This window comes from Necator americanus, chromosome I (genome assembly GCF_031761385.1).
Source record: "Necator americanus strain Aroian chromosome I, whole genome shotgun sequence".
NCBI classification, from domain to species: Eukaryota; Metazoa; Nematoda; class Chromadorea; order Rhabditida; family Ancylostomatidae; genus Necator; species Necator americanus.
Genome location: NC_087371.1, coordinates 19,413,172 through 19,436,775, shown reverse-complemented (window position 1 = coordinate 19,436,775; position 23,604 = coordinate 19,413,172). Strand labels below are relative to the sequence as shown.

General features: G+C 41.0%; 3 protein-coding genes across 6 annotated transcripts; 1 reads left to right on the top strand and 2 right to left on the bottom strand.

The window, feature by feature from the left end:
• Positions 1-312: 312 nt before the first annotated feature.
• RB195_006202 (uncharacterized protein) lies at positions 313-9,202 on the bottom strand (the record flags this gene model as incomplete). Of its 3 annotated transcripts, XM_064179144.1 has the most annotated exons (16): positions 313-438; positions 501-615; positions 852-952; positions 1,076-1,138; positions 1,194-1,262; positions 1,503-1,587; positions 1,703-1,800; positions 1,864-2,001; positions 2,055-2,118; positions 2,892-3,052; positions 3,250-3,367; positions 3,423-3,481; positions 4,158-4,226; positions 4,420-4,488; positions 5,371-5,491; positions 8,191-8,501. In XM_064179144.1, 16 exons carry the CDS (start codon positions 8,499-8,501, stop codon positions 313-315), a joined length of 1,767 nt encoding a protein of 588 aa, XP_064036127.1. The 3 variants fall into 3 exon arrangements, with proteins under 3 accessions (XP_064036127.1, XP_064036128.1, XP_064036126.1); XM_064179143.1 differs by lacking the exon at positions 4,158-4,226; XM_064179142.1 differs by lacking the exons at positions 313-438; positions 4,158-4,226; positions 4,420-4,488; positions 8,191-8,501 and adding an exon at positions 9,015-9,202 and having other exon boundaries at positions 474-615.
• A 2,053-nt stretch (positions 9,203-11,255) lies between these two features.
• RB195_006200 (uncharacterized protein) lies at positions 11,256-22,117 on the bottom strand (the record flags this gene model as incomplete). Of its 2 annotated transcripts, XM_064179139.1 has the most annotated exons (21): positions 11,256-11,394; positions 11,507-11,640; positions 11,724-11,900; positions 11,952-12,048; positions 12,105-12,176; positions 12,291-12,352; positions 12,431-12,563; positions 12,634-12,750; positions 12,977-13,036; positions 13,099-13,265; positions 13,902-13,985; positions 14,055-14,096; positions 14,172-14,268; positions 14,592-14,749; positions 14,820-14,921; positions 15,965-16,056; positions 16,175-16,313; positions 16,700-16,787; positions 16,875-16,979; positions 21,816-21,952; positions 22,106-22,117. In XM_064179139.1, the coding sequence occupies 21 exons, from the start codon at positions 22,115-22,117 to the stop codon at positions 11,256-11,258; spliced, it is 2,214 nt and encodes a 737-aa protein (XP_064036123.1). The 2 variants fall into 2 exon arrangements, with proteins under 2 accessions (XP_064036123.1, XP_064036124.1); XM_064179140.1 differs by lacking the exon at positions 22,106-22,117 and having other exon boundaries at positions 21,816-21,913.
• RB195_006201 (uncharacterized protein) lies at positions 18,531-18,890 on the top strand (the record flags this gene model as incomplete). Its single annotated transcript, XM_064179141.1, has 1 exon — positions 18,531-18,890. One exon carries the CDS (start codon positions 18,531-18,533, stop codon positions 18,888-18,890), a length of 360 nt encoding a protein of 119 aa, XP_064036125.1.
• Positions 22,118-23,604: the final 1,487 nt, after the last annotated feature.

The window sequence follows — 23,604 nt, the reverse complement described above, 5'->3', positions numbered from 1 at the left end:
AATTGGAATGTTAGAAACTAAGAATGAGGGCTAGCTGAGACCATTACGATCTCAACAGTCTCAATATCTACAAAATGAGGCGTTCACGCTAGTAGAAAGGTGCCGTCGCTGTGTTTTTGACTCTCGAAACTTTGAAGGTCTCTTGTGCCCCGGATCGCGATATGTGGTATTTGCTTCCAATTTTCGAAACGCTATTGTAACTCAAAATTCATTGCGAATGTGAATTTGCGAGAGAGCTTTTCTTCTTCGCTTTTGGAAGAAAAAACTGTCAGTTGAAAAGATGAGCACAACACGGTGTGAAATGTGAACCTGTTAGGCAGCTGTAATCCTACCAACCTCTCTGAGCCTCTCCAACTCGGCCGCAATTTCTCCATGCAGTTTATCCTTGCTCACTAAAGTGTCCTCGAGTTCTTCAAGAGCTTTCTTTTGTGCGGCGATCTGAGCATTTGCTGTCATTTGGAATGGACAAAAGTTTATGAAGACTTTGACGTATGAGGTACCTTTTCGTTTGATTGTTCAAGATGAGATTCCAGTTGCATTATTCGAAGCTGGAACGCCACTGTAGGATCGGTGGAACTCTTGGAGGTTAGTTCGCCGTACAACGACCGAGCTGTTCTGAAGAAGCAGTTCACCGTGGAAATAGATTCAAACACAAAAGGAAACAATAGTCGAAGCCTAAATCAAACGCTCCCGATTCAATCGAAAACCTCTTAGGTTATGAGGAAATTCCCACAAGTACAGAAAAATACAAAAGAAGCTCGGATCAAGCAGAAACTTTGATGTGAACTCAAGTACTCGAATTTTTTGTGGAATAGGACGTAATCAACAAATCGACCACTTTTCTTACGCACTTAGTTGCTTCTATCAGTTCACTTCTTAGCTTCTCCAGTTCTGCTTCCTTTTCCTCATGATTCATCGAGTCGGCTAGTTGACGAATTTCTTCTAGTTCTCTCTGCAGATCATTTGGTTTTCTTCTTATTACAAATAATGGATTAAGTGAGTGAAATCAGTTTAGTGAAGAAATAAAATTACAAATAAATAAGCGATGACTACCACAAGTATGCACTAAACTTACTTGTGTAGCGTAGAGCTCTTCCCTCAGCTCTCTGTTCCGGTTGTTCATTTCCCGCAATTTAGCCTGCAAAAGACGTTTTAACGAATTATTCCAGCACCATCATATCGGTGTTGCTGACCGCCGTTGACTGCTCGACGTCCATCGCTTCGGTCTCCACCGTAGCTAACATAGTACTACTTGCCTCTAACTGAAAAACACATCCTTACAAATATATATATATATATATATTCAACGACTGTTGAAGTGATCATAATATCTACAACAACCCTAAGTTTAGGCTACTGTAATTTACGGGGCACGGTATTTTCTTGAGAAGTGGAATTAGTTTCTGGAAGTAACAATCAAAGCACTACACAGGCATCTGTGTCAATAGTATTTCGAGAAATTGACTGAGTCGGATATATTTGCTCAAATTAGTGGGACTGACCTTTTCCCTCATTATGGCATTTTCCTCCGAAATTGCTCGCAGGTCCCTTCGTGTCGCGTCGTGCTGCGCTGTCAATTCAGCGTACCTATGAATTGAATGCAGTGAATGGGAACTGCTGTAGAAACTAAGTAGGGAGAGGTCTTAGTCATTGAAAAACCGCTGTGCTTAGTGAAAATTTGTGGGTAGAGAAGAAGAAGCACCTAGTTGAGCTCTCCTTTATGATTCTCGTGGCTTCTTCGAGAGCATCTCCCACACGGGTCACTTCTTCACGTAGTTCGTCATTTTGGAGCACGACAGCCTAAACGTACAGAGGCCTTTTAGGTTTCGATTTCAGACCTCTTTCAATAGTGTTGGTCCATACATGCATCTGCTTAGTTAGAGTCACGGCTTGTTCATTTCTTTGACGCAGCTTTCGTGATTCCCATTCGTTCGTCGTTTCCTCACTTTTTGCGGAAATTCTTCGTTGAAGTTCACGAATCGTGTCTTCCATTTGGTTCCTCTGAAAACAAAAGTTTGAAGATTAGTCTGGTCCCGAGACGATTGTCACCGTACATGTTGTTCCAGTGCATCACGTTCTCTGGTGAGCATATCCGCTCTGCTTACGAGGCTCTCGAATCTGCAAGAAAAGTGCACTTACAAAAACAACAACTCTTACGGCAGTACATACATCCATAAAAAAGTCACCAGAGATAAATAGCTGATTAGTTGTTCAACTATTTAATAAAACATAGAAAAAGAAGAACAAAGTAAGGAGAATGAATGGAAAGAGAAGCAGTTTGACATCTCAATAAAATACTCCAATGTGGGAATTGCAATGGAGTCTTTTTATGGATTTTTTTTTTTGGAACCGTAATACGATAAAGATACATGCCGTTGATTTTGCATACTGTGTTCTATATAATAAAGATTATAAACAAAAATTTCTTGATGATATTTTACAAAAATAAAACTGAGAGAAAGCGTTAGGACAACATTCATACCGTAGAGATGTTTAATTAAATGCGAAACGTTCATGTAGCATCGCTAAAATATAAGCAAGAAGACATTACTCGCGCCAGTTGCGATAGTTGGGGGATTGCACGTTGATTTACCGAAGGACCAGTGTGAGTGAACGGAAAATCATTTCCTTACGATACGATTTTGAGTTTTGTTCTACGTTTGGGTTATTGTAGTTATTAGGTATGTATTAGCATTCTTAACGTGTTGTTGAAAGTTCCTCATTCTTTGAAAATAGTTTCCCTGTAATATATTTAAGTACATTGATCACGTGTCTCTTTTGTTCCTCACATCGGGCCCTAGTTCTCTCATACTACTTTACTACTGTCCGACCTACGCAGATATTTTGCCACTCGTTATCGTGGAAGAGATTCATTCGCTTCAGGAACTAACCTATCCCTCAAGTCGGCCATCTCTCTGTCTCGATCTCGGTTCGTCTTTTCTAGCTCGCGGTTCTCCTCCCTTAATGAGTCAATCTGTGCTCTGAACGCTTCAGTTGAATCGCCAGCTTCCGCAGATACAGTAATTCTTTCGCGAAGTGTGTCAAGTTCTTCCTGAAATTGTACTATTACTAATTATATGTGTTTCTAGGCTTTTTTTCCACGGGATTCGATGGCATCTTAAGACAGTTTTGTTCAAAGTATTTCTTCGATAGCGATAGCTGTCAAAAATTATACACTAAATGATAAGACGTGGGCGAATGATACTTTGCTCACTGAGCTCGAGCCTTCTCGAAATGTGTACTACTCACCTTTAGTGCTATTTTCTGCTCCTCCCACGCTTCCTCCTTCTCTGCCATGAGGACAGCTTCACGCTCTGCAACTTCTCTCAACTCTTCAGCTGCTGTGAATGAGAAGCTCATCAAAAATCTGAAAAAATTCCAATACGAAGGGTATCCACTGATCTGAATAGTGGAAACCTCACTTCATAGCATGAAAAATAGTATCTAACTCCCTAGGAGATTCTGTTCCTTCCAAATCGTACTGAAAAAGGTAGAATAGATTAATTTATTCATTAATACTTTACTGTCTCGTTTGATGACAATTATTTCAGTTGAAATCCCTTCTACTACTTTTTTTCCCTGAAATTGCTCTTTCAGAAATGAATGAAAGGCTTTCTTTCTCTTCTTTGGAACAAAAAGCAATCTTAATTTCCACATTTAGCTGTCTTCCAGCTCATCTTTGAGGACGTCGCTAATATTCTCATAAATGTACATAGCGCTAGACATAAGAGTCATACATATCGGATTAGGTGCTCATTACGATTTGTTCAGTAATAGAGTTTCTTCGTTTCTGTTGCTATACAGGCAGAGCTGAGATAGACTTTTTTTTGAAAAAAAACAGCACATCTCAAACTTACTTCAGACAGCTTTTCGTACCATAAGTAAATGGACGAAATATCGTCTGTTTGGTTTTCCAGAAAATCATTAAGCGCATTATAATTCATCACCTGCGTCATTTAAAGGAATATTGTTTTGCTGAAACAAATAAAAAACTCCTGGAAATTTTCAATCATTCAACGAAGATTACTCTAGGTAGTAATTTAGCCTTTAATTGCTGGAAAATGGCGTCATATAGCACTGACTGGACTCTAGAGAACATACAGACGAGAATGCGGGTGAGAATTTCTGCTGTCGAGGTCAAGCTCCTCTAGTGACACCCTCTGTCCAGCGTGACTGCATTCGTTGCCAAGCAACTGAGGATGGTAGTCGTAGGTGAACGATTCGTACTTAAACAGGGTCTATTTGAAAAATGGTGGGAATATCAGAGGATCCTCCCATCCCCGCTGAGCAATTTTCGAGCTTAAGCTAATAATTTTCGAAATATGTCTTCATTTCAACGATAGCAATTTCTATCGAGAAAAAAAAAACTAGATGATGAGAGTGAACATTGAGTGAACTCATGAGGACCAAATTACTTACTAGAATAAACGTCAGCCTTTGACTTCGTACTGTTCGTGGTGAAGATAATAATATTGCAAGAATAGCGGACTAATAGCAGCTTTCTCAATTTGAAACTACTCGAATTCCATCAAAGACGCATCAAAGAAGTGGGCCAACGATGAGAGTAGTTTGTAAAAAAAAACGATTCAGAATAGAATACAGTATGCCTTGTGGTTGGATAGATATTGATTACAAGAAACGAAAAGCTTTTCAAAAGTACGTTCTTAGCGCCTGTGCAGCAGAATTGACGTGTCGCACTTTCATGGAGCACACAACTCATCGGAAATACGGTGGCGGACACATTTTTGGCACTTTTTTTTTCTTTTCGAGCTTTCTCCCGAATTTTTCATTTTCTCTTGCTTAGATCTAGTGCAAACGATTGGAAATGACGTAGAAAATGTATCATGGTGGAAAAAAAGTGATAAAAATTGCAGAAAGAACACTTGCAACTTCGAATCTATTGAAACAAGGGCAAAAGTTAAGCAATTATCAGGTTATCGTATTGCTTCTATTACTCATCTCTCTCTCTCTTCTTCCCTCTCTTACCTATTTATTTATCTATCTCTCTTTCCCTTGTCGCTCCTCTATAACTTTCTGCACTTTTTGAACAAATTTCCTTGTTGTACACAACAAGAAACAGTAGCTCAGATTGCTAAAATCCAATAGCGACAATATTAGTGTCTAGCATAACAGCTTAAAGTCATGCTACATTGTAATTCTCTTTTCATGTTGCGGCTCAGTCTGGAGTCTGAGAAGTTGATGTCGGAATTTTGAAAAGTTGAACATATGCAATGCACCTCAATCATCACTTGAAATTCTCTTCGTTTTCTTCGCACTGGAGGTACGCGTATCCCTGCAGCGATTGCAACGCTGGGCCGAGCTGTGCGAGCATCCTCATCCGGTCCCAAAAATCTCCAATCGAAGGCTCACTTGATAAGAACAAGAGCTAAGCTTTGATCTCAGCCAAAGGACCGAGAAGCGATATGGATCAGTGTCAATATCCTGTGCCACTCGATGGATGTCGTGCTCTTTGGGCAGGCACCATGCTCGCCTAGAGAACGAAGACAAGGTTAGAAATGTTAGAAGAGCACAAACACTAGATGGAGGAGAATTAATTCAGGGTAGTATTTGATATTTTGGATCAAATCTAGTGTTTGTTGATCATCGAGCGTAAGTATGTCCATCGCTTTCGAACAGTATAAACTTTTCAACAATGAGTAGCGCATTTGCTCAATCCTGTTCCGCCCAATGCAAGTGCGTTTTTGCAAGTGGTACACACGGAAATCCTTGAAAATCAAGTCCGATCCTTTTGAACATCCACTGCTGTTAAATAGAATTGCGAACCCCTTCTTCTTTTTTAATTGATTTTGTTGAGTTGTAGTCAAGATTGTTATTGATCGTCTTTATTAAACAACAGCTAACGTTTCGGCTTTTTCGCCTTCGTCAGAGCCTGAAAATTCAAAGCCATTAGTGATTTATCCTCTCAAGCGCCTCTTCACCCTACAGAAAGCATCGAAACGGTAGGCAAACTCAAACAGCAACACATTGGCTAGTACTTACCTCATTAGCTAGACTTGGTAACGCAACAGAGATTCAAAGACAATCGTACATGGGCAATCTTTTCTTCTTTATTTTCAGTAGTTTCCCAAGAAAGTAGTTAAGGAGGTTTAATACATGAAAAGGGCAACAAGAGAGAATTACTACAAGTGATAAAACAGCTAAGTAATTGTTAGTTATTATTAATGTTATTAAATGTCTTTTGTTCGCACCTTCTGTATGTTCAATAAATCTGAAATAGCAGACTTTCTTTGTGGAATTTTCTCCTCTTTCGGCGGTGCGAGAGAGGTCACTTGGCAACATTTGCGTGACATCTTCATATAACCAGGCAGGTTATGTAGCTGCCCTCGTACATGCCTGAAGCATAAATAGAAATGCAAAATTCCGTCTAGTATACAAGCAGGGCCTCGAATCTGTTACTCTTAACTGATTTGTGGGACTAGTGGCAAGCTTGCTTGTTCCCCTAAAATGTTGCCCATGGTTTGTACACCTCCTCAAGATTTTCCTGATTAACTGGAAGGATAAATGAAAGTGGAACGTTTGGAGGGAAGTTCAAAGTGTTCGTGGTAATCGCCGGAAGAGTTTTAGCTGCCAATTGTGGAGGATGAATCTAGCGTTCACACTGAAATAGTTTGCCCTTGCTACAGTTCCGGATGAACATGAGGTGCAAAGATGAGATCGAAAATATTCCCAAAAAATTTCATAATGTCGATCGATTACATCGAAGACGAAGTGTCCTCTGCAAGCAGTTCGATGTGAGTCGAAGATCGTAAATCAATTACAGAATGAAAACCGTTCAAGAAATAAAAGAGAAAACCCTTCGTTGTCTTCAAAGAATTCTTGATTTTTACGACCTATTCGATGTCAAGGAACTGTTGAACAAGGAGACGAGCTAAATAAATCCTGTTTTTCAAAGTGTCCCAAATTGATGTGCGACCTTCTTTTCCAAGCAATTATGGGATTAATTTTTGATTCGTGTATTAATTTCTTCTCAAACAATTTTTTAAAAAACGTTTTGAAGCGTAATATATGAGGCGCATTATCAACATCTCATACTACCTCCACCAACCTTCCCTTCATTTGGAGAGTTTATCGCAGGGACTTGTAGTTTTTTGCCTTAAAATTAAAGATTTCTCATAAAGTGAGTGGTTTGTAACAGGTTAACTAACACAGGTTTCTGAAATAAACGCGTGGTTTTGAGAGACCAAAACATTGAAGAAATATGAAGAGATGCAAAATCGAAAGCAGAGGCAGCATCATCATGCCTTGTGCCGCAACCAACAAGGTTACTACCTAATGTTTTCTAGTGTCCAAGACACTTCTGAAAATTCCCAGTTTCACTTTTAAGCAGAAACATTCTTTGAAATGTGAACCTACAGCTGTAGGTGATGGAAGATGTACGCGACGTTGTAGAAGGTGCAGAAAGTGTTTATTTCGAAGGAAAGCTTGGAAGTGTTAACAAATGGTCTGGGACCGGTAGTTGAGGAGGAGGCTTATATGTCGTTAGTCTTCATACCTAATGTAAATTTGTGTGCACTCCAATGAAAAGAGTCTTCGCTTCAACTTGTCGTATCGGTGTTTGCGTAATGAGAATAGTTGCTGTTAATACGTCCACATGCTCTGTCATTTTTACGTTCGCATACAAATCTACTTAAGAATTATACAAATCATCGGACACTCTTCATTGGACTGAAATGAGCGCAACTCATGGCACATTTTCAAGGAAACAACTGAGATTTCTAACTAGACATGTGTTGGAGGCAGATATTTATTGCTTTCCGGCGGTGTTTTCCAAGCACACGACTCAGAAACTTAATTTGATAGCGTAAACTTTTTTGATGTTCATACCCTTGGTTTCCAGGAGAGAGAAGCAAAAGTGCTTTGTGATCAGATTTCTTGCTTATTCAGTGTAGTGTATGCATGTATGTGTGTGTATGTGTGTGTGTATGTGTGTGTGTGTGTTGTGTGTGTCCATCACCGCAATATCACGGCTGGCTGCCACGGGGTCGGAACCGCACACCACTATCCACCTTGAAGCCGAGAACAACGACCACTTAACCATTCGACAAGCCCCAATCGATGCCATCCATCTGTTTTGTCGTGTATGATGTATTGATGTTGCGGCGTATTGATGTCATAATAATAAACTACATTTGTAATCTGCATGTACCAAATTATAGCACATAGTAACACCTAATCCGCACACCATCAGCGTTGGGGCGTGGGATCTGGCAGGCAGCCCTATGCTCCTGAAGGCGGAGGGACGCCACCGCAGGGTTCGCACCCCACGTAGTAGCTAGCCCAGCGCGAGCCCCTCCGGATCCGAGCACTCGGCTCCGGGTGCTGCCCATCGATGGCAGCCGCTCTTCCTTAGAGCGGATCCAGGCACGGTGGTTCATCGGCTTAACCGGGTCCGTTGTCATGCGCTGGGCAATGCTGAAGGTTCTCGTCGCTTGCCCATTTCGTGCTATGGTGCCCATCATCATTGGGCCGGCAATGCACATGAGTATCTAGTGGGATCTAGTTTTGCGGGTGAAAGAATTCATGCGCGAGGATTCACGACTGGAGTTATTGCATTCCGCATGTAGAAGACTGAACCAGGGTTACCTGATTGAGATTGGTGACAGCGATCCTGGAGGTATATTTCCATATATTCTATATTTCCATAGAAGTAGTCGCCCAAGCACTCCTGCCAGCATTTCGGGATGTATGCAGCTTAAGCGCCTCGCGTTTAGTGCAGCTCGTGGGAGGAAAGGCGTAGAGGGTCTCGTTGGGATCCTTGGATAGGAAGTCGTGCCCCACTAGCCTATGGCTCTCACAAACCACATATCCGCGCGCGCCAGATCGATGATCAGCCTGTGGCCCTTGCATCCGCGAACCTGCACCCTCCGCCCCTCCTCTGTTGTGTCTGGTTGCTTGTTGTTTTGCATCAGTCACTCTGGATCATTGTGTGCCCGTGGATAGGGTTTCTTTCCCCTTTCACAGATTCCCCGCCTCCGTGCTGCTCATGCTCCCACATTTCAACCACACCATTGTTGTACCATTTTGTTCTTGTGCCACGTAGCCAAGCCAGCACCTTATATGGTAACACCATTCTACATGCGACATTCTCAGGTGGTATCATGTCAACAGTTCCTAGTTGCGAGGCACGTCTGACCGATGTGATCAGCAAACGGCTGCTTAAACAGTAGGCGGCAGTTGACATGATCTAGCGTGGACGTCATCATTATCAATACGATAATGTTGTTCACGTCATTTTATGTTAAAACATCATTCTGTGATAACTGTTGAGGGGAACAAGAGGAAAACCCACACTTCGAGTAATGCTTTCAAATTGTGTATGTATTGGAATGGTGTCTGGTGTTTGAAACTAAAGTTTGAATGTTCTCCAAGTGTAGAACAGACGCATTTAAAAAGAAAACTATGGAATTTTTGTCTAAATCTATAAAAAAAAGAAAGCGCTGTTAAAAAACATCCCAATTTTACAGAAATTGCTATTACTGTTAATTTTCATTGATCAGTGAAGGCGAGGGAAGCGAACACCACTGAAATCTGGCTTCAGCTGGACGTTCAGAGTGGTATATATATATATATATATATATATATATATATATATCCACAGATCTCCTTCATTAGAAGGATCACAACCACTTCTTCGCGAGGGAACAGGTCCCAAAGTGGCGGATAAGGGGTTAATCGCGGACTAAGAGCGACCAATGAAAGAATACCACAAATGACGCCAGCAAAATAATAGCAATGAGTGCATACATAGGTACATGTATGTTCTCATTGTTATGTATACACCCGCGAATGCTCCGAGACCTTACGTGCTCAGTGGATGTGCCGGCGGATTCGCGAACATACTTCGACATGGTCACGCTCCAGTCGTTCATGAAGGCACCGACAACCATCTTATATGTTCTTCTAGCCACAGAGATGCAAAGAACTGCGCAGTTACAAGGAAATAAGCAAAGAAGAGTGATGTGAGTTGTCGAAATTACCGAATAAGTCAAAGAATAACAGAGTTTGATAGAAGTACATGGCATTTTGTATGGTGTTCTACTTTCAGAAAGTCTAGAAATTTTATCAAATTTGAACTCTTTTTCTTCCTGTAAGTTCCATGAAGTCAGAAAAATTTTGAAAGCTGGAATGTCCCGTTTTGGAAGCTATTAGATACACCCTTATCTCATACTTCACGTGGGGATTTCTCTTCCTTCTGGTACGATTACAAGTTCTCCTTACATCACAAAATTACAGAGGATGTGTCTGATTCTCCAAAACAATTTAGTAGGTAGTGAATTATATCTTAAGCGGTGATGCAGCGTATGATTAGCGGTAGGCAAGCAGATCCAGCCATTTAGGTGCTAACGAAAGCGACTCTCCTTAGGATACGCACCATCGCTAATTGTTCTGATGACGCATGACAGGGGTATGCTCGAAATTCCTGGGACCCTCTTTACACGCACCCACAGAAACCGATACTGGATCTTCCACATCGTAGATCAATTACTCAATGACATTAATTTAAGATGCTACACCGTTTTGTCCTTTTTTTAGCCCTCTTTTTTTATTTTTAATCATTATTTTTAAATGACAGCCAATTTTTTTTTAAAGAAATCTTCTAGAGCTCTACTGAAAAAATACAGGAAGTTAAATATGAAAATTCTCAGATTCTTATATACTTTTCTTTCTGACAAAAAAGAATTTACTAGCAAATTTGGTTACTAAAAAAACTGGAAACTGGAATACAGTAGAAAATTCGGTTATTTGAGAAGGAAATAAATCGAGTTCTCCGTCCTACGTCCTCTATCATATGGGCGCGTTAACTGCACAAAATTGCTTGAACAATTTTGTGCAGATAACGCGCCTCGTCGTCTCGTCCTCAAGTCTAGACGCACAAATTCCCACCGGATCATCAATATGTAGTATGTAGTACGCGGGCGACGCATCTTCACCGATCTCAGCAAATGGAAAATCCCATTTTTTTCACCACTATATGTAAACCTCTTAGAAGCAATTTCTCGGGATTTTATACTTCAACAGTGGGAAAGTTCGTTCAAATAAAAAGAAAACTTCACTAACGAAAACGAATTAAGACTCCACTTTTGAGCTTGCACAAAGGTAGGAAACTACAGTAATTTAAACAAAACTTTTATAGACATTTGTGTACACATAATCATATCCCGTAAATAGGTCTACCAACCAAAGCATTAAAAAAACCGAGAACAACCATGAATAACTCCATCATAAGCTGAAGTTCACACTGATGTCATAGCCTTCATGTGTTCAGTGAGTAAGTCCACCAATAAAGAGGATTGGGACACTGGTCGCAGAGCAGCGATAATCTGAGAACTGGAGCAATATCGTATCAACGTGAGAAGACACATCGCGACTAGCCTGAAACAGAGGTGTATGGATGCGTGAAGAAATGATAAAGGAGAGAGCTGATAAAGAAAAAGTTCTAAAGAGCTCTGTCTAACAAATTATTTTAAAGTGATGACCATGACACCTTTCATGAGTTTGAGCTGTTAGCACACCAGGAAGAAAATCAGGAAGTGTCTCGCCGTTCAAAAGTCGACGAGCTGGACCATGCGGGCTACTCACGTACTCCGACAATGAAGAGCAAAGGTAGCGATCGGACAACTTAAACATTCCTTACAAATGTGCAGACTACTGCAAAACTGACCAAGCATATCCTGCAAAACATATATGAGTAAACTTCGTACTTTAATCAGAGCCACACATGTCTGCGCCGATTGAATGGAGGAACATTGAGCTCGACATCCAGAAATATGATGCAAGAAGCGAATGAAATCTTCAGCACAGCATTGTTCCTCTTCAGCAGAGAATACGAAAATTCTTCGTTTGGTAGATTTTTCCTGCAGATCCGAAGTGAACATGCCCTGGAGTTGAATTATATCGAGGATCTTTCAACGCTTAAAGTTTCGACACACCTTGAAGTACTGACTACTCTCGCATACAGCATCCATGGGAACATGAGCGAGAAGCTCTCCATCTTGGTTTTCAAATGTTAGCATCTCCATTTGAGTACTAAAATATACTCTGTAACAAAAGGTTTCAAAACATTAAATAGCTTTGAGACGTACTCTTCACATTTTTCAACTATACACTCGCCGCGCTCTCGTGGGCGAACTGGGCTGTCTATATCCAAAACTTCTCTACAAAACGATATTAACGATAATGCTCGGCCTAATATATTATTGTCTACATCTACAAACTATTATCTACAAACTAGAGTAAAGTAAGAGTAAATAGAGAACTCTTTAACACACCGTAGTCGTTGCGGCGCAACGAGAGTAGAAATGGCACCCACTATCTGAGCACATAATGGTGGCTGGAATAATGTTGTATAACTGTTTACCTTTATCAGATATAAAAAATAAATGTAGTTGAGTATAAATATAAAACCCACTCCGTCAGAGTAAGTAGATTCGTCACAAATTTCCAGAAAATCATCCCTAACAAGAAGTGAATGTAAGGATTCGAAAAGTAGATCAAGAGCTGGTAGAAAACCAGATGATATTCGTCCAAGCCGAAAACGATCCCTTGAAAGGTGAACTGCATCATAGAAGATAAAAATATGAGATGCAAGAAGAATGACAAAAAAATGGCTACCTAATTAAAGCCACCTTAGCTATGGCAGCAACCACACGTGTTGTAAAATCCTCGTTGGAGAGTCGTTTGATAAGGAAGGAATTTCCGAAGTCGCTATCCACATGGCCGGCGAATTCTCTAACAATCCGAAAAACTGTGGAAGCATTACATCTATATGTTTGTTAATTGCAGATTCTCGAATTTTTAGTCACAAAGAGGTTTCCAAGAAGTTATATATCTACATTTGTGAAGCACAAGTCCGAAGAAAAACCGCGTTCTGCCGGAAACTCTGGTTTTTTTTTTTCGAAGAAGAATGATTTCAACAGCACAGCTTTATAAATGTTGAGCAAGAATAGGAAACTACCTTAGTATTTCCCTTCCAAACTCAGCAGCTCTTTCACAGCGACCACAGCGTTTCGCATAACTAAAACAATAAGGAAGGTAGAAAGCCAATGTTGTGGTGAATGCTTTCGTCGATAAACGAACCGAACTACTCTACAGGGCGCCATGCACAGGGTATGAAGTACTCTTGTGTGAAATTGCATCGAAAGCAAAGAGTCAATAGAAGGACGTGAGCAAGCCAGGCGACGGAGTACTCTTCCTATTCGATAGTCAGGTGAAGGGGCGAGAGCTAGGTAGGATAAGACGGCGTTCTAAAAAAAAACTTCAAGGAACTCCTTCCTCTCAATTATACAAGACTAGCTGGAAGCATTCTTTAGAAATTTGTTTCTTATCTCAGCTAGCAGAAAAGCGAAAGGGTTGATCTCCGAAAATGCTGGTAGATCAAGTGAAAGTCAAGGCTGTGGTGATAACGACATACGTTGATCATCCTAACTGTAGGTAAAATTCATTCCACAACTGAACCATGTCCGGACTTCTGAATAACATAGAAAGAACCAACCACTGTTCATCATCTATGTACATGTAGTGCACAAGTATCAGCATCGACAACGTTAGAGCACACTGTTGGGTGGTTCAGAGCACCCGTCAGTGTTACTTGTCGTGTTCACTTTTTTTGTCGGTTATTTAATCTCATTTGTAGGATAACTTTTATTCAACGCCCCAGACAAAGCAGTCTGATAACTTATAAAACTCATGAATGAGATTGTTTCTCAATTAAATATCTAGAACACAATTGGATATGAGCCGAAGAGAATTTCTACAGAATACTATAACACTGCTATTGAGATAATACCCTCATATTATCGAAGTCTCCAAAAGTAAGTCTAAGCTTTAAACTCAATACAAAATCAAGTCCAACTGAATTGAAGTTCTAGAGGATGTCTCACCACAACGTCGTCTCTGCAAAGGTAGGGCAAGTTAGCATCTTCCTGCGCCTGCCAAGTGAGTAACCAAAGCTCGCTCTCGATTATCTGAAGAGAAAAAAATCGTTCAATTCTGTGCTATCCAGCTGGCAAACTCCCAATACTCTGCGATCTTACGTGTATCCACCACTTCTCCGCAAGTCCGCTACCACAGCGCGTCTTCAAAATGCGAAAACTATCAGAAAACGTACTTCTTTTAGTGAATTGCTGCTGCTTAAAACTACACATGCCCACCGTACGCTTTTGCCGAGCTTCTGAATTTCCTAAAGAAGAATCCAAATCTGGTACTTCTGATGTTGATTCGCTGGCTGTTCTTTGACGGGAGAATGGACTGAAAAAAAGACCGGATTTAACCTACGCTGCAATCCATCTTAAAAGAAAAGAATGGGCAAAAGAAATACTCGACAAGTGAAAAATGAATGACGATGAATGAATGACAATGAAATCCTTACGGGGTTTTAAGCGCGTCGGTTCAAAATTCTTCACTCTGTTCTGTTCACATTAGCTCATCGAGTATTGAGATCGGTTTGTCACCGACAACTTTTGAGAGAAAACCAACCCAGAATGGACTAATTCAAGTAAGAGTGGATTTCCGGGAATATCTTTTGTTGGAAATTTTAGTAGAAGTAAATGTGGAAGGCGAATCACAATTACCTCGCGAACGGGCTACTGCTAGATGCTGATACAGGACTTCCTGCACCACTGGAGAGAGGACTATACATCGGAGAGCTGAAGGAAGAACGATTTGGGGAAGGTGTCGAGTACGCCCAGAGAGAGGAGTAGTCCTTATGAAGTCGTGAATCACGTGAATCCTTGAAAAGGTCAAGTAGATTTCCCAGCTAGTTATATCCACTGAGTGAGTATTTGAAAAATATGATTTACTCCATCTTCGACAAAATCACTCTTCTTCTGTAAAGTCGACTCGATCTCCATCAGCAGCGGACTATCAGAGCGAAATTCATCCTCGTCGGAAATAGTTTCCGGCTAAAAAAGGAAACGGAATTTCTCTACAAGTTGAAGTGAACTACAAAGGCTTTTTTTCAAAGGAAATATTAAATGTTAAAGAAAATAAAGTTGCTACTACTTGAACAGGTAAAATATATGAGGCAGCATCAAAAACGAAAGAACATCCCATCCCGATACTCAAGTTAAAGTATAGAAAGCTGAGACAGCAGTTAAAGATCTCTGAGAATTCACTCTTAGTTGCGGCTCATCGAAGCAAATATATTTCAATTTTCGCTAGAAAACAATTCTTTTCTGAACAGTCCACATGATACGGTGAGCAATCGGCCACAAATTCTCTATAGGAAAACTCCGTCTCGGACAAGGGAAACGGAAGAGGCAGAAGTCAACAACAGATCAACAAACCAAGAGACATAACAAAACACAACTATCTAAAAACAGCCTGCTAACAAAATTCCTTCGTGTCGACTCCACCGCAGGAAAAAAAAGAAGCTTGAAAAATTCCGAGGACAGAAGACAAAAGTGAAGATCCTCGATAGTTAACTGTAGCGCACACTACGCAGTAAAACTACACACTACACAGTAAACACAGTAACTATATTATGAGCTGCAAACAGCCAGCAACAGTCGGGTCAGAACAAACTGAAGCGTGTGTAAGCAACTGCAGCTCGAAGCACCAGTGTGGAGCCAGTGATCGACATGGGACCATCTTAGCTCAATTTGGGCCTGCAGAGATGAACCGGAAACAGCGAGGATCTCACCTCGACCATAACCGCTAGCTCTACCGCGGCGAGATCCAGCCATGCAAGTGCATCATGATATAGTTCGTTTTGACCCGACTATGCACTGAAAAAAATATCACCCGGGCTGTAAAGTCACGAAAAGTGCAGCCCATCAGAAATGCATTTGTAATTCAGCAAAAAAACAATGATTACAATACGCTGCCTCTCTGGACATAACGACTTTGCACCACAAGCACTGGATTTTCATAATTTCGCGAAACAGACGTGTTACTTCGAGAACAGGGGAATTTAGTTGAGGTTTCCTCACAAAAACAAACTTACCTCACAAACTACCTTGTATTCAGCAATGAATTCTGTCACATCTTTTACGACGGTGTCTACAAATACCCGATTCCGAGCCAAGAATGCCATTCCTAAACAGAGCATATGCAAAGAAGAACTGCAAAGACCAATTATTACTCGAAAGTCCAGTGGAAAAAAAGTAAAATAAGAGAGTGGAAAGTTGTGAGTAAAATAAAGAGGAGAGGATACCATTTGTGTCATGAACGAAATGACGAAGGGGTTGGACAATCGCCAGGCGATCATTGGAGTTTGAAGGAGTTGACGCTAGTCGCGAGATGAGGAAATCCAGAGCACCAGACTCTCGAAGTGCGGCACGACCCCATGCTTCCTGTAGTAAATACTTTGTTTCTATCTGAGCAAGAAAAAAGCATAAAGCACGAAACGCTGTAGCAGCATCCATTAATGATACTTTTTAAAGCTTTACAATGTTCAACAAGTAAATGAAAACTTAAATGCAAAAAGCTTGAAGTATTTTCTAAATATCACTTGCGAAATATGCTTTAATTTTCGCAACAGAATAGGCACACAAACAAATACTGAGTGTCATGCTGCTTAATAGTATTGATAATTCCTGTTCAAGAATAGATTGAGTTAAAAAGATCATTTCAGTAAGCTATCTTCAATCTGAGTAAGTCCACGATTAAATGCCAAATCCAGTTGAATGCACGACGACGAATGCACAAGCATACGTCGTTGTGCATTCAACTTGCATACCTGCGCAAAGGCAGCCACTAGTTTACAGTTGGGCGCACTGTTGTCGGCTGATTCAACAACTCTTTGGATAGCACGAGCCTCTCCCATCCTCAAATCATACTGTAGAGTCATCATGGAGACTCATTACAAATACCGGAAAGCAGCAATGAAAAAGCGGCATATGCTTCGACGGTACCTGTCTCTCATGTCCGTTGAACCCTCACATAGTAGTACGAGCAGTTCCTTTGCTCCACGAACCTCATCGGAAAAGAACAACTCCAGCAGACGTTCGGCGCATTCACTGCAATAGCATTTCATCGTTACTAATCTTTATTCCAAACGTTTCAATAATTCTTCTTCGCTGAATACACCCCGTTTCTCTCATTTCCATCCTCTTTTCGTAATCGCTTTCGTTAGTTAGGTTTTAGCACAAAAATCAGTAATGCACTTACTGTCATGTGTCAAGTAGTCATAGTATAACATGAATAATTTGAGCAATTAATGTTGTTTAAATGGCTAAAAAATGGCTAACTTGTATGAATAAATTTAAAAATGAGAACAAGGCGACTAGCAGAATAAGAGGATGTTTGTCTACTATGAAAAAATGCAACAATTATGATAGCCATGACAGCTGCGTTTTTATTAGTAGCAAAATGGGTAATTAGACGGGAGATAGTAGATTTTGTAGGCGATGGTAGATTAACGAACTTCGCTCGCAACCAACTTGTGTATTCCCGGGGAGGGGCACCACCTATAGGTGCAAAAACCCTCACCTGAGGAGAGTCCGGCTCCTCGGGTGAAGGTGGTCTAGCTTATAGAGTGCAGCTCAAGTGATGAGAATCACTTCACCAACCGTTCAAAAGTGAAGGGGACCGGAACACCGGCTCCGACTATCGTATATCTGGCACCAAATTTGTGTGACTACCTATGTACTAAGCGCGAAATCTCTGAATTTAAAAGCAACTAAGAAACTAGCTTAAAAAACTAACTTAAAAGTAACTAGGTTTGAAATTACTTTCCTCATCCTTATCTTCGGCATGATCACTAGACACAAATTTTTACAGGATAGCTTTTTTCAAAAACACATTTTTGATAAGGAGCTATTAAGAAATGTGATATTTGCACTTATTTTCGACATTTCTCCGAAGACAGTTATAGTTTATTAGTGGCTGCCCTACTTTGAATGTTCTACAATATTATGTTTTGCGTTTCCCTTAAATGCAGAAAGTATATTGCAAAAATCTGCAAATGTTCTCTTTTTAGGGCAATTTAGTGTTCATGATGCAATGAAGAAATTCTAACTATGGTGCTGAAAAAAATGTGTATGATCCAGGTTCCCAGTATATTTTTAGAAATTTCCCCAACCACCCTCCGCGTTTATCGTTTCATCTGTGTCACCATTATCGCCGCACTTTTCTTCAAGGGTACTTGATTTACACTTTCCGATTCGCTTGAATAGAAGCTCTAGCTCCTAAAAATGTACTTTCCATTTCGCCAAATCTTGAGCACTCATGGTGCATTAAACGTACTGCATGAAAATAAATTTTTCTGCTCCCGTCACATCCACTTATGTCCCTTCGTCCAGTCCTAAATCTCTCATTCGCGATACGTGTATACTCATATTCAGACCTATCAGACAAATATTTAATCTATACCGGGAACATCACAGCATCACATCACAGTGTAACTGTATCAATTTTGGGTACAGGTAAATCTCTACCTTATAGTCAAGCGTAAACTTAATTATTATCTAATAATTTAATGTTTCATCATCATCATTGACGTGAAGAGGGGGGTCCGACAGAGTGATACAATTTCACCCAAAATATTCACAGCCACCCTCGAGAACGCAATGCGAAAGTTGGGTTGGGACGACATGGGAGTGAAGGTTGATGGTCGGCAGCTACACCATTTGCGCTTTGCTGATGACATCGTACTGATAACACCTAGCATCAGCCAAGCGGAACGAATGCTGACCGAATTCGACGAAACATGTGGATGCATCGGTCTTCAGCTGAATCTGCAAAAGACGATGTTCATGCAGAACGGATGGGTCTCGGATGCCCCATTCACGCTCAATGGAACGAACATATCCGAACGCACCAGCTACGTTTATCTGGGTCGGGAAGTGAACATGATGAACGACCTGACCCCCGAGCTGGGCATAGGAGACGAGCGGTTTGGGGAGCGTACAAGAGCATCGAGGATGTAGTGAAGAAGACCAGGAACACCCGGCTCCGTGCTCATCCCTTCAACACCACCGTACTTCCTGCTTTGACCTATGCTTCGGAAACCTAGGCATTTCGCAAGCAGGAAGAAAACGCGGTGAGCGTCATTGAACACAATTGAGAGAGTGATGCTAGGAGTATCCCGTTTCGCACAAGTGGGGGACGGGATTCGAAGTTCTCTCCTACGTCAGCGATCGAAGATTAGAGACGCCGCCGCGTTTGCCAAGGAAAGTAAAATAAAGTGGGCCGGATACGTGATGCACTTTAATGACAACCGTTGGACCAGAGCCTGAGTTCCCCGCGATATTAAGCGCACTACACGAAGACCGCCGACCCGATGGTCAGATTTCTTCACGAAGTCCTTCAAAGAAAAATATGATGCTCTTCGTGTCTCACGCGAAAGGAGGAACCACTGGGCTACTCTGGCACGCGATCGGGACAAATGGAAGAATTACTGGCGCCCGCCCGACCAGTTCGAAGATCAACGGGAGTCAAGGTGATCAAGGTGAATGTAATGTTTGGCCCTCCTCTGAACAACTTCGGGCATATTTTATAACATAATAATAGCAGCTGTGTCGCATTAAGCAAGCACACCTTTAAAGAAGCTAAAAACGGCCAAATCTCAATAGTAATAAAAAACTGACACTTTCCTCGAATAGTGTTTTGTTAATTATTACATGGACCTCCTGACAGAACTCAGCACCAGTTTCACCGGTTCGTTGGTTTACAAAAGCTAATCGCCGAGACAATAATCGTTCATTCTAATAGCAACACAAAGAGAAAAACAAAAGGCCTCTCATAAGAACTGGTTTCAGAAACAGGTGCTGGCAGTAAACAACATCACAACCGCTCCACACACTTCACACTTTTATATCTCATAATCAGTTACTTTCTCTAAACGCTCACAAAAAACAACAATAACTGAGATTGTGGAGAGATTTGGTCGCTTAGATTGTGAATTGAACTCACCATTTCAGAATCTGAAGAAGCCGAAAAGTTAACCATTTAATGAAGTCATTTAACAACCTGCTGCACAGCTTATTAAGAATCAATACATCTTACTATGCCAAGGTTCACTGAAAGCCTTTTTTTCGAATAACTGAGATGTTATCTATAAAGGGTGGTCCAAAAGTATGCTGACAGTTGTCTCACCTTTTGATAAGTTTCTCTTATAAAACAGCATATTCAAAACCAGTATTTTATGTCTTTTATGTATGATTATCTACAGATATGAGCACAACAAATGCATGTCTTTTTTTAAACGTGAATTCACACGTACTAGGTGTGAGCCTACCTGCGGCCCACCATGTATATCTCATTCATTCTTCCATTTCAGTTTATTCTTGACCATAACAACGTCTAAATTGCTTGTTTTTCCCTTCGTTTTTTGAACGACTGATGTCAGATACCTTTACAACAAATCCTACTTGCTTTCTTTGAGGACTGATAGGCACGGCTAAGAGGATTTCTGATTTCAGATTTGATGTGTACTGCTGAAAAACTCCGGAACGAAGTAAAAATTCCAAAACAAATAGACAGCCATTCCACTAGTGAAGTAAATGTAACCAATAAACTGCTTATGCAGCTTGTTATAAAAAAAATGCATCCGTTGTAGTGTCAGTAAAAAGAAAATGTCGGCCTTTCTTGTACACAACAGCGTGTACAGAAACGTTAATTTATTCAAATAATAGTCACAACGGCACTGTTTCAAGAGCAAGTGCAAATGACTCTTTGTTAGACGACCCTCATTAACAAGATACAGTTGCTAGCGCCATTCTTCGCCGCAGTTCGCGATGATCCCACCCCAATTATAACCGCTTCCTCCTTCGTGCACAGCTTACGCAACTGCACAGTGCTTCATATCGTTTTGACCACACTGCAGTAGCTGAGTTTGGAAGGAGAACTTCATTCAGTAAAAATGCCTAGTTTTCCAAAATAATTGCGTTGTGGTAGCATAACTATCGGAAAAATCTTTCAGCTATAACAAAGATTCCGTGGATACTGTTTCGAAATGGAGGTCGGATGGAATGCTTAAGGCATCACCCCACGAATGTGAGGTGGTATGGATTTCCGATGGCTAAAGACTATGTGTAAAGACTGGTCGTAGATTGCAGAAAAAGGTGTGATAACGCTCATTTCTTCCTAATTGCCGTAAAAAAAAACGGCCCGGAAGATGCGGTGCGTGCACAAGGCTAGCGCGCTCCAGTAGAACTCGTCGAAGTAAACAGTGTCCCGGAGCGCTCGAAGTTCGTTTGGAGCGCCCCACCCTTGTGCACGCGCCATCTTCCGGGAATTTTTTAATGGCAATTAGGAAGAAATGAGCGCTGTCCCACCCGTTCCTGCAATAGTCTTTAGCCATCGGAAATCCATACCATCTCAGATTCGTGGGGTGATGGCTTTAAATGTTAACCGACATGTCCAGTAGTTTAGTTTGAGATGCTGACGGATTCTAAAACAAGGTCAAAATTCCATTGTTTACACTCTTTAAACTATACCAGACTGTAGAAAGCCGTGAAAATTCCTATCAAAAACAAAAAAAAAAACATATAAAGAAAGAGTGAATCAAATTTTTACTTGTGTGGTACTGAACAGTAAATGCGTTCGGATAAGAAGAAAATCCTTGAAACAAGATCAGAAACGTTGGAAAGAAATCATGAGGTTAATCCATCCATTGGGTAAGGTGAAACATGTCATATGAGCACTTTTCAGAGACCCCAATACTTACCATTAGCTGACGAAATGTTTCACAATACCTCTACACGGACGCATCACATCCTTCTCGTTATTGATTCCATGAATAATCTAGCGTTATTCAAGGGCGGTGCAATGCGAGCAAATACGAGTCGCAAGAGATACCTTTGGACCTCTTCTCTCCCCTTCTTATTTCTTCGCAGTTAAACCACTCTCACCTTCCTGCTAACTGTCTGCCAGTGTCTCGCACTCGTTTCGTCGCCAACGCCATAAGTGTTCCTATTACTGCTGTAGTGTTTTTATTCTCAGCCAGCATTTTTCCCAGGTAAAAGCCAACGTTCGATAAAAGTACCACCTGAAAACATCATATTTCATCCAAGGAAAGTTATAATACCGTTCCACCTGCACACTCGCTTTATGTGTCTATCGATCCTGCCTTCTGATGTCGAGTGCAAGCGCACAAAAACAGCGCAAAAACTACTCGATAAATGGACATTGCCTTAACAACCTGATACACCATACCCTACACAAACGACTTGTAGGACTTCTATCTCATCTCACATCAAAATCCTTTTCCTTTGTGTAGGTTCTGTCCACAGAATCTCCCCGAAACCATGTGGTTTGGCTGGCCTTCGCATATTTGTGCGCCTCACATGACTGCTATGTGTCTCTGCCCGTAGAGTGGTGTCGTGTCCGCGTGCGCACTGGCCGAAATCTTGTAAACAACGTCGATAGACTTGGGAGGTCATGTCGCTGTTGCTGATGATTACGTGTATGTCGTGCAGTTCTCCGGTGCGAAAGTAGCTTTGGTTTGTGATGTCACTTATCAGCGTTGTTATGAGAAGTGGAGCGCAGCTTCAAATCTATCTCTGCCTCAATCGGTTGAAATTCCTCACTTCTGGCGACCAATCGCTTCAAATTCTTCACTTCTGGCTACGGGGATTCTAGATTTCGTACGTACCACACTTACTCAGATCTTCAGGTTTCCCTCATGCAACTCTTCGTATATGTGGGCGTACATTGATCCGTCGTTGCAGCGCGCCGCCCGTATTGCCAGAATTGGCCGAACAGTATTCCACGTAGTGTCTTTTCGTTTCTCGTGACACATCTTTCCTTATTTTCATAACGCGCTTCGCTATGGGCTTATTAATTTGAAGAATGAGATCTATATTCTCTAAATTCGTCTTCTATAAAAACTGCAGTCAAAGCTCTTCCTTCAGTGAAGTGTTCGGGAAAGGTGTTCCTTATGTACATGAGTGCTAGTAAGGCTACCGCCAAGTCCATAGCCAATGTAGCGATTGCGTAAACTATCTAAATTTCTGCAGTGAGAGAACTCACTTATGATTTTGAATGCTTCGAAACATGCGTATCTCAAATGAACATTACTAGATGTGTCAGTAGTTACATATGCCAGATATAACTACGTGTGTCAATAATTTAGGTATTAGTAACTCTAGAACTGTAGCACAACACTTGTTTGATGGCAGATAAAGGATATAAATATTTACTACGCATAACTTAGAATGGAAATTAGATTTCAGCGAGCTTGTTACTTCAGTAATCTCGGAATGAAGGAGTGGGGAACTGCATTGGTTGGGTTGACTTTGACTTTGAGAAAGGTTTTAAAGTGCAATTTCTGCAAAGTATTGAGTGATGATCTTACTGATTGTTATTTCCACTACTATTATTGACTTTACCATTGTTTAGTTTATTACTGTTGACCTATCGTGGAAAAGGTCCCCGAGATTTTGATGGATCCGATGTTAAATTGTAGCTTGAGGGCATCGAACTACAGCACCTTGATAGCTTTCCAAAAAAAAAATTGGAAAAGACAGAACTACTCGATGACGTTAAACAGGATGCAAAAGACAATCTAGGCCTGCATGGAAATGTCAGTCCATTTTGTCACTTTATACAAAAAAACAATTCTGGTGTGAGACCAGACGCGCCTTACTCTGTGCGACTGATCATGTAGACCCATCAGCGGCACCGCATAGTATTCATCTG